General features: G+C 34.1%; 1 protein-coding gene across 1 annotated transcript in view; it reads left to right on the top strand.

Annotated features, from left to right (window-relative positions):
• Positions 1-10938, top strand: part of LOC128991599 (28S ribosomal protein S9, mitochondrial) — a 65914-nt gene continuing 54976 nt past the window's right edge. The window contains exons 1-7 of the mRNA XM_054414619.1: positions 1-294; positions 3463-3616; positions 3814-3917; positions 4961-5134; positions 5779-5864; positions 7216-7291; positions 10563-10688. Coding sequence (XP_054270594.1) covers positions 214-294; positions 3463-3616; positions 3814-3917; positions 4961-5134; positions 5779-5864; positions 7216-7291; positions 10563-10688 — 801 coding nt within the window. The 5' untranslated portion in view covers positions 1-213. The remainder of the gene's footprint in view (positions 295-3462; positions 3617-3813; positions 3918-4960; positions 5135-5778; positions 5865-7215; positions 7292-10562; positions 10689-10938) is intronic.

Raw genomic sequence — 10938 nt, 5'->3', positions numbered from 1 at the left:
TTTTTTTTTTTACCTATACAAGAAATGTAGATCCCTAAGTGAAAATAGTAAATTTTTGCATTGTGTAGTTACACCGTGTTAATAACATTGAATTTGTATTCCTGCATTTACTTCATAATATTAAACATACAGAAAAAGTTATGGTATCAGTCTAACTTATTTGTTTTTACATAGTTTATTACCTTGTTTAAAAACATAACCTCTAAAGTTAAAATGTTTACAGTTAAAAATATAGTGTTCAGTCATACGTTTTCGAAGCCTATCAAACTTTGTTCTGCGCTGTCCAAAAATGTTGTAAGTATGCTACGTAATTCTAACTATTTTCAGAAAAAACTTTGTTAGGCTGTAGGCCTAGGACTTGACTCCTGCATAGCCTAGTAGTAGACTCCCTCTTAAGCCGCGTTTACACCGAAGTTGACAACCAAAAGTTGTCAACCAAAAGTTTACAACCAAAAGTTGACAACTAAAAGTTTACAACTAAATGTTGCTCCTCACTAATTTAGAGCAACTAGTGGAAAACTTGTTGCCAAAGAATAGGCGCGTAATAATAAGTACAGTGTGTCAAGGATGTCGGCCATTTCAAGATCAAATTTTCCGTATTTTGGAAAAATCACCATTAAAAATCAAAATTTCAAAAAAATTCAAAAATACCTGGAGATGTTATGGAAAAGTACCTACATACAAATTTTAATCCAAATCAGACCACGGGCGTGGTGTGTAGCTCTGTACACATCCAGAGTTATTAGGCATAATTAAGATATTTAAATCGAAAGATAGCTAATATTTACCCTATTATAATAATTAAAATAATTCAATAATACACATTTACAATATGTGTACAATATGGGAGAGGAATAGTTCTCCACTAGTTTTCAACAAGTTGCTTGCGCAAAGCGCGTAGCAACTAGTCTTCAACTTTTTGTTGTCAACTTTCTTTGATCTTACCGACTCTCCGCGGGAAACCAAAATTTAGTGGAAAACTTGTTGCTCCACTAGTTGACGACAGAAAAAGTTGCTGCATTTTGTAGAAAAAGCAACAAGTTTCCGAAACTAGTCGAAAACCTGGTTGTCAACTTTGGTGTAAACGCGGCTTTATCCGGACTCCTCGGGACCGAGGCCAGTCCGGATAACGGTTTTTCCGGTTGAACCGACCTCCCCAAAATCTCATTAAAACGGACCGTTTAAATGCATACTCTATACAGTATTTGACTTAACCCTCCGAGTGTCATGCGTCGCTGCAGCGACGCGTAACGCACTTTGTATAGTGTCGTGCGTCGCTGCAGCGACTCGCGAACACTGTTTACGGCGAAGGCTCTATGACTAACTGAATCGGACTGTACTGGATTGAGTTAGGTATCGTTCTGTCCGTAATATTCTAAGCTTTCTCCAGAGGTCTGTCTCTAAGCACTATTCATTTTAGTTCCGAAAATATTGTAGCAGACAGCTGACTGAGCTGACGTGCGTGTATTTGTAAACAGCTAGGTTACCCTCGGACCGATGACTGATGTGTTTTATTACGTTTATCATTGTTTTAGTGTTAAAAATCAAAAGTAGTGATATACGTGGTGCATTATAAGAAGATTTAAGTGGTTTTGAAGTGCTGGTTGATGATCCTGAAGAAGTAGGTAGTGATATTGATGTAAATTATCAGCCAGATTCCTAGCTATGGTTGGGCTATGCATTCTTAGCTAAACGCTATGTACTGAAATCTGTTTTTTGCCCATAACTTTTTTATTTGCAAATCTACTTCCTTATATTATTATAGATTTGTAATCCTCATAAAATTTAGAACAAAGTGGCTATTTTCAAATATTTATAGGCCTATAATTTATACAATTTCATTGAGCGCAAACTTATTTTTTTTGAAAATTTTCGAAATTATACATTTTTTTACCTAAAAAATTTTTTTTTTTTTAATCTTCCTTATGTTTTATATATAATATTGAAGCCCAAGATTTTCCAAACAAAATGGTATATAGAACAGTATAATTAACATTGTTTTTAAGCTTCTCAGATCAGTTTTAATAAAACCTTGCAAATGAGCAAAAAATAGGCTGACATTAAGGCCAAAACACGTGACACTCGGAGGGTTAAAATTAGGAGAGCATTGTATTTAGACACGTAATCACTGGTCGCAAATCTTTCCCACGAGAACAGTCATTTCAGCACCACCCAATTCCTGCCGATCTAGTCTGGTTAAACCGATGTGCTGATAAAAATTATCCGGATAAAGAGATATCACTTCTACCGAGTGTGGTCCGGTTAAACCAATGTCCGGTTAAAAGGTGTCCGGATAAGAGGGAGTCTACTGTACTGAACCAAAACTATTGGTTTCAATTGTATCAATCTTTTGCATACTCTTCTTACAATAATTCTCTCACAGGTCTATGATATAACATTTAGTTTATCATGCATTTTCACCAATAGTTCTACCATATAAAAGTTTACATTTACAGAGTAGAACATTTAAACACGGTAGGCTACTCTACCGTCATGTTGAAAAAAATCCTTCACCGGCATCAACTAAGGTTTGAACTCACTGTACCAACGTCAACTTTTGTTTACGCCAACATCCATACACTTTTACCACTGATTATACACAGAATAGACTTCTTATGTAGGCTAATGTAAAAATTTGTGGCCAAGAAAATTGATGAAATTTAGGACCATCTCACCAGAGGATACTAGTGTATTTGGTTAAATATTAATTAAGATTTTTCAGTGTGGCATATTGCATGTATATAAATAAATATTATGCCGATGTACTTAGGCCTACTGTCATTGCAATCCTTGTTTTTGAAACGGCAGTAGTGTCATGAACAATAAGGATTGCGAAGACAGTAAGTACATTATGACTTATTTATTTATATTAGGCCTAATTAAAATCAATTCCACAATTTATGAGGTTAATAGGCCTATGTATATTTACCCAGTATCACAGCAAACAGCTGATTGATTTATAACTTGATACAGAATATTTGATGGGTAGCCTCTGGACCATACAGCAACAATAATAATGGTTTAATTTACCTCTGTCAATATGGTCCTTGCGTAGTTTGTCACTACTGCAGTTTCGTGCTTGTGGAGCACATCTTCAGGTGAAGGTCGTCAATTTAACACACCAAAAAAAACACATAACACACGAACGGTACGAAAAAACATTTATGAACTTGGCCAATACATTAAAGACGTTACACACGGGGCCCGGCGTCGGTAGAAGTCATGACTTGCATATTCAACCTTAGACTTGACTAATTTTCAATTATTTAAAAAAAAATTATTATTTTTACCGATGTGATAATGACATGACTAGGAGTTTTAGAGCTTAGATTTAACATTGAGCTGTTATCCTAACCTATATAATAATACAGTAACTTAGTAATCATTTTTATTATCCTTATTTCATTTTATTTTAATTTAATTTTAAACAGAAAATACATAAACTTGATTCCATTTTTTCAGGTATTGCAAGAACATCTGGTTACCTCCATTCGTAAGCTTAGTATTACAAAGTGTTTGAGGGAACAAAACGATGATCAACTTGTGGAACATGGCATCAAAGAAGAGAAGTCCAGTAAAGCGATGCGAGCGTACCTGGAGAGATCACAAGCCTACAGTATGTAGCGTCATTTTTACACTTAGTAGGCCTAAATTTCAAGGCATTTACATCTTTATTGGTAACTAACAACTAAGTGATAGGCCTAATGCTGTCTTTCTTATTTGAAAATGTGTATATAATAGCCTATATTACTCTACCATAGCATTTTCATTTGTTATTTAATTATTATGATGAAATTAAATTTGTTTCCTCAGATAAGTTCATGGAACAAGAAGAGGTTGAGTTTAAGACAGGAAAGCGACACCTGGCCAACATGATGGGAAAAGATCCCGAGACATTTACTCAGAAAGATGTTGACGTAAGTACCTAGCCTACCTAGAAACTGTTTTATGTTCATCTGTAAGTATAGCCTTGCTGTACTGGGGTAGAGTTTGACTAAAGGTTAGAACGCAGGACTTCTGTTAATATGGTGTGTTGCTAGCCTAGTAGGTCTAGTTACAATCTTGAACTTATTTGTGAGAGAGACAAGTTCGATCCTGACCTATCCACAAGATTTTGAAAGGTATGGACTGCTTTCATGTAAAAGCGTTGTGATTCCTCTATAAAAATTCCACAAGAGTAGACAGTGACAAATTACCTTACAATCACCAAATGTAATTTGCCACATTATAAAAAATCAAAGACAACGTTAATAAGCTAAAGGTTCTTATATAATAGGGTAACTACAGGTCTTGGGTCTCCCAAATAGTCCTCAATATTTCATTATCTTATAGCCTAAATGTTTTACTTTTTCATCTAAAAAGTGGTAAATTGGAACTTCTTTAAAAATGTATTATAAAACAACGAAACTCAAAACAAATGAACGAATTTCATCAACAAAAATGACATTCTACAACCTAAAAAGAAAGCAATAATGAAAATCAACCAAACTGCCTTACCGACATGCCCAATGTAGAGTAGTTCGGGCCGATGACGCTTCCCTGCAACAGTGCTGTTCAGGTAACGATAACCGCCATTGAGTGGCTACTCTAGTACGTGTATACTCAATGGCATTAGTAAATACCACCAAATTTGCTGTGGTAGCATAATTTACTCTCAATTCAAACTTAAGAATTTGCATGGTAAGATCTCTTGAAACAATAGGTGTTGTTGATCTTGTCTTTACAGGTATTGATTTTTAAGCCAAGGAAACTCTCTCCCCCCCCCCCTCTCTCTAGAAGAAATCCTTCCATAAGATGCAATAAATTAAAGGTCCTACTGGATAATACCTTATCTAAACGTGTTTGGAACTCAACGGCTAAAAAATAAATCAATTTACAATAGATAACTTAAATCAAAGGTTCTAATGTAAAAGAATAATTAACAATGCTATATTATATTAATGTTTTCTACTTTTTCCAGGAAGCAATTGCCTATCTTTTCCCCTCTGCGTTATTTGTAAAGAAAACTAGACCTTTGATGAAACCACCAGCTGAAGTTCATCCTCCTAAGAAAGAAGCGGAGTTTGACGAAACAGGACGGCCTCACCATTACCTGTTCTATACTGGGAAACCTAACTTGTACGAATACCTTCATGTAAGTTTATTTTGCATGATATTACGCCATTGTAACTTGTTATAAATAAATTTACCTTTTAATGCCATTTGTTGGTGAAGGATTATTATGTATATTTTTCATCGCTTTCAATAGTACACAAGTTTAAACGCTTTGGGATTTGAAATAAAATTAGGGTTACAAGCTAGGCAACACAGGGAAATGCTAATCTTTAAACAACAGTCTTGATCCTAGCTTAGGTTCTTGACTTAACGGTTGTGATCGAACATTGACTGGACTGTGTTTATTGATTTCTTTTAACTTCTTCCTCTACAGTAGGCTATTTGTCTTATTTATTTGACTGTTTTAGTTATTGTTTTCGGACATTGCCAAATTTGTTCACTAACCTTGTCCACGTTCTGTGTTCTTTCCCAACTTGATACCTGAGGATCTGATCCCATATGTTGAGACATTATAACATAAGTATTTTACCAAACAGTCGGCCTATAAGAGGATTTACTTAATATTTCATAAACGTAGTTGGTTTGTACTTTTGTGTTTGATGAGAAGCTGAAAAAAGGATCTATTTTCAAAGGATTTACATCCATAATTTTAGGCGCATAGTCCTTTACAAATCACAGGTAAAAATTCTAGGTTGTACATAAAATCTGATTTGTTTGTTTTAGAAACTGGTTGATGTCATGATAGAACTGAACTCGTTTGAAGATACAATGATAAGGAAACAACTCAAACCTGATCCTGCCCTTACTTTGTGAGTATTTTTCTTTCAAATTTTATTGGTGACTATTTCGGTGTTGTAATTCTATAAAACTGTCTCTGAAGAATCTGTCTCTTTGGATTGCAAAGAGTTTTAAATGTTTGTTGGGAAATCTTGCCTAAACTGCTTAAAAAAATTAATAATATGATCTTTACAATTTTTTATATAATTATTAATAACTAGAGGTCATCCAGTGTTCGAAAACTCGACAAAAACATGTAATGTACACGTATTGACTATTGGATACTGAAGTAGACCATGGTGGAAGGAAAAAACATAGGTGTGCTATTCCCACATATTCTGACGTCACTCGGATTGCAAACAAAAGATCACCTGATTGTAACTGTCAAATTAGTATGTATTTGTTATGATTTGAAACAAAACAATAACAACCAAATCAAAACAAATACATATACTAATTTTACAGTTACAATCAGGTGATCTTTTGTTTGCAATCCGAGTGACGTCAGAATATGTGGGAATAGCACACCTATGTTTTTTCCTTCCACCATGGAAGTAGACATCCCATCTATATGGACCAGCTGTTGCCTTTTTTATATTTAAAAACATGTAGTTGTGTGAGCCATTCAGTGAATGCGTGTCTTAAATTCTATTTTCTACCTTTTTTTTTTTGTTGCTGACAAAGTTGATGGGTCATAACAGTTGCTATAACTCATCCTAAGTCATTTCATAAGTTTGACTTGGTAAAAAACATCTTGTATTCGACAGAAATTAGTAGCCTAATTTAGATCAGCGCAATCTGTTGGTGGCTCACATCAACTACGACGAATTTAATTTTTAAAAACTGGTGATAATGGGGATGGAATTTAAAGGTACAGGCTTCTCTATTTTCACCCCACGCTGTAAATAGAACATGTGATTGTAATTTCTTCCATTTGTTTTGATTTTCTGTTTATATTTCGTTGTTATTTCGTCACCAGCATGGCAACCCATTTAAAGCCCATTTTAATTTTTTTAAATTTCAAATCCATTTTTTGTGCTTATATTTGAGCCTATTTTAATTTTTAAAGGGATTCTGCACTCCTACAGAAAAATATCTTTCTAACAGTATGCGTAGATTTCCCCTGCGATGCACACGAGCTGAGAAAAAAGGTTTTAAAGAAACATGCTTGCCTATTAACATATAAAATGTTTAGTTTATAATAAACATTATGAATAATTATTAATATAACAATTATTTTAAATTTTAATTACATTGAAAACTGGTCTACTTTTTGATACGGTATTGAATTTATAGTATTTGTGCTCTATAATAGTTTTTATCAATGTATTGCTCTGACAAACGTGTACAAGTAATGAGACGTTTAAAGACATTTTTTTACAGATCTCAAGATGGTTACCAATGGCTTTCTAAGGAGGAATTTGAACAGAAATTTCTTGAGAAAATTACTGGTGATGAGGTAACTATAATAAAATATATGGGCTAAAGTTGTCTATAATGGGTCTAAAATTTACCACATCAGAGTACCGCTAATCCAACTTAATATCCCCAGAGGCCAAAAACAAACAAATTCATTTGTATTATGCGGGTCCGTTAGCAAGATAACTGGAGTAAAAATCATCTACATATTCAAACCTAATCACTCATATTATTACTGGTAATTAAATATAAAATATTTCTGAAAATTTTAAAGCAATTTCAGTGAAAATCCCACCAAGTAGAAGGTACCAAATTTTAAGGCGGGTAAAAACGTACTGCTATTAAATGAACTACAAAACTTACCAGTTTTTATCCACAATAGCCTACACTTAGGCCTATGTGCTGGCCATAGTTTAGACTATGGGCCAAAGAACGTAGGCCTATTTTAAATCACAGTGAAACTCATACACACACTCACAGGACATATTCATCAGTAATAGCATGCCAATTTATCAAATAAAGTTAAACCGACCAATTTTAAACGATATTTAATGCCGACGACGACACAACACAACCCCAAACTGGTGTTTGTTGACAGACGACAGACAAAAACTAGACCGGCTCAACAAGTGAATTTTCGATCAGCTGATGTCTATAGTTTATAATACTTAAGCTCGCCGCTCGAGCGCGTAAGCCTCAAACGGACTCGAATCAGAATATTTTACTTCAAGACAAGGTTATTCGCTCACTTGCCGTCTACAATGTAACATCATTGTTGATACCTTTGCTTCGCTTACACGTTAAAACGGTCGGAGTTTTAACCAAAGTTTGACTTGGTTAAAAAGAATGTGTATTCGGCAGAACTTAGTAATTAGATCAGCGCAATCTGTAGGTGGCTCACATCAACTACGACAATTTTGATCAAAAAGCTGGCTACAAATTTAACATGGGGATGGAATGTCTATAACCAAACCACTTAGCTACCCAACTATACAATCAATCAATCAATCAAATATTCTTTATTCACAAAGTTTAGACAATATGTCTTGAATAGGGTGTATTAAACTAACATAAACAAAAAATTATAAACTAAATAATTAAAATCATTCACAAAGGATTTATACAGGGTGTCTCAGACCACCCGGCCGGCTTGTGTAGCTCCAATATGAAAGCAAATGGAAACCTAATTGCAACTGGAACCCCCTATTTTGACCCCAAGGAATTCAGCTAAATTATTTTCAACCCCAAAAAAGCACCCCAAAGGGCAGATTTTGGGGGGTGGGGGTGGTTTTTGGGAAATTTTCAAATGTAAAGGGGGGTTGTGTTATACCTCATTTTAAAGGTCCTTTAGTCCTGAGTATTTTAGTGGAAAAAGATTTAAATTATCTTCATCCCTATTTACAGGGTGTTCAAAAACTTACAAAAAATAGACCTTTGTACTACTTTTCACTGTAAAGAGGTGGAATTTTGTGGAGGGTTCAAATTTTGATAACACTTTAATTAATAAATGAGCTTTCAAAAAACTCTGGTTTTAACCCTTTTGCTATCTTTTTACTTATGTTACGCATTTTCAAACTTTTTGAAGTTTCAAAAGCTGTTATCTCAAAAATGTCAAATGGCAACAAGGGTTTCATTACAAACCACATTGTAGCCCTTGAAATTTGCTATAATTTTTGTATTTAATGTTTTTTGGTATCTTCATTGGTTAAAGAGATATAACGAAATTAGTGTATTTTAATGTTTTATTAAATGGTATTCAAAGTGTTTACTGTTGCAAATGTACACCTTTAGGTCTCAATTAAAACAAATCTTGTCTAAAAAAATAGAATAGTACTCAGATTGTTGATCTTGGAAGATTGATAAAGGAAAGAACACAACTGCAAATATTCTTAGTTATTTTACAATTCCATGGCTCTAATATTTCTTTGAATAAATAATTTGTTTGAATCAGCATTAATAGCCTACATACCGATGGACTTCTACAAATGCTTAAATTGCCTTCCATTTTGTTCCATGCAAACCCCAACTCTGTTATGCACGTAGTACTTCTTCTCCACTATTATGGTACTGTATTGCTATTTTACTACCGCAGGTGCATTCACCTCTCGTACAGATCCAGTAAGTTCCTTATAGGCCTAATTTTTTTTTATCTGATCAAACGTGACCAGTTTCACGCACACGCTCATTGATTTCATGATGATTTTTTTTATTTGCCAGTAGCGTTTTATAGACAGTATTCATTCAAAGCACTATTAGAACTTTGTAATTGTAAAATAACTAAGAATATTTGCAGTTGTGTTTTTTCCTTTATTAATCCTCCAAGTTTAACAATCTGGGTAGTATTTTAATTTTTTAACATAATTAGTTTTAATTGAGACCTAGACGTGAACATTTACAACAGCAAACACTTTGAATACCATTTAATAAAACATTAAAATACACTAATTTCGCTATATCTCTTCAACCAATGAAGATACCAAAAAACATTAAATACAAAAATTATAGCAAATTTCAAGGGCTACAATGTGGTTTGTAATGGAACCCTTGTTGCCATTTGAAATTTTTGAGATAACAGCTTTTGAAACTTCAAAAAGTTTGAAAATGCGTAACATAAGTAAAAAGATAGCAAAAGGGTTAAAACCAGAGTTTTTTGAAAGCTCATTTATTAATTAAAGTGTTATCAAAATTTGAACCCTCCACAAAATTCCACCTCTTTACAGTGAAAAGTAGTTCAAAGGTCTATTTTTTGTAAGTTTTTGAACACCCTGTAAATAGGGATGAAGATAATTTAAATCTTTTTCCACTAAAATACTCAGGACTAAAGGACCTTTAAAATGAGGTATAACACGACCCCCCTTTACATTTGAAAATTTCCCAAAAACCACCCCCACCCCCCAAAATCTGCCCTTTGGGGTGCTTTTTCAGGGTTGAAAATAATTTAGCTAAATTCCTTGGGGTCAAAATAGGGGGTTCCAGTTGCAATTAGGTTTCCATTTGCTTTCGTATTGGAGCTATACAAGCCGGCCGGGTGGTCTGAGACACCCTGTATAGTAAAACTAAAAATGAGTGCTATAACTTTAAAAAATCACAAAATCTTAGAAGGTTACGTTAGAGTAAAACTAGGTAGTAACTGGAATTCAAATGGTCGTTTCGAGATACAATACAAAAAAAAATACAACAGTATTTTTCTACAGACTAAAGCATTTTGCCAGCTCATAACTTTATCCTCACTATCTTGAACCTGAGAATATTGACCACTTGTGTCAAATATTGTATTACTTTATCACAGGTAGAATCCATTTTTGTTTCAGCATCGACAGTTAATCTCCACCTTGGACCGATTGCTAGCTCACCCTTACTCCTACAGAGTAGAGAAAGTATTTCTTGATGCCAGAAAAACCTTCACTAGTATCAGTGCGGACGCGGTGATACCAAAGGTGAGCTTTTAACACTAACGTTTTCTAGAAATTAAGGTATTCAGTTTTATGACGTTTGAAAATAAACGTACCATAGAACTTCTCTGAACCAAAATATCGACAACAAAATTATCTTAGATAATGCCAGAAAATAAGGAAATTATAGACAAAGGGCGAGAAAGTGAGCTCACCAAAACAAAGTATGTTGCATATGGTTGAGGGAAGGCTGTTGACTGCTACACAACTCCAACTGTACTTGCAGTTTTGGTTA

The sequence above is a fragment of the Macrosteles quadrilineatus genome, unplaced genomic scaffold (genome assembly GCF_028750875.1).
Source record: "Macrosteles quadrilineatus isolate MER2022 unplaced genomic scaffold, UCM_ALF_1.0 Scaffold_4__1_contigs__length_99947679, whole genome shotgun sequence".
NCBI classification, from domain to species: domain Eukaryota; kingdom Metazoa; phylum Arthropoda; class Insecta; order Hemiptera; family Cicadellidae; genus Macrosteles; species Macrosteles quadrilineatus.
Note: the sequence above shows the minus strand (reverse complement) of the source record. Positions and strands in the feature narration are given on the sequence as shown.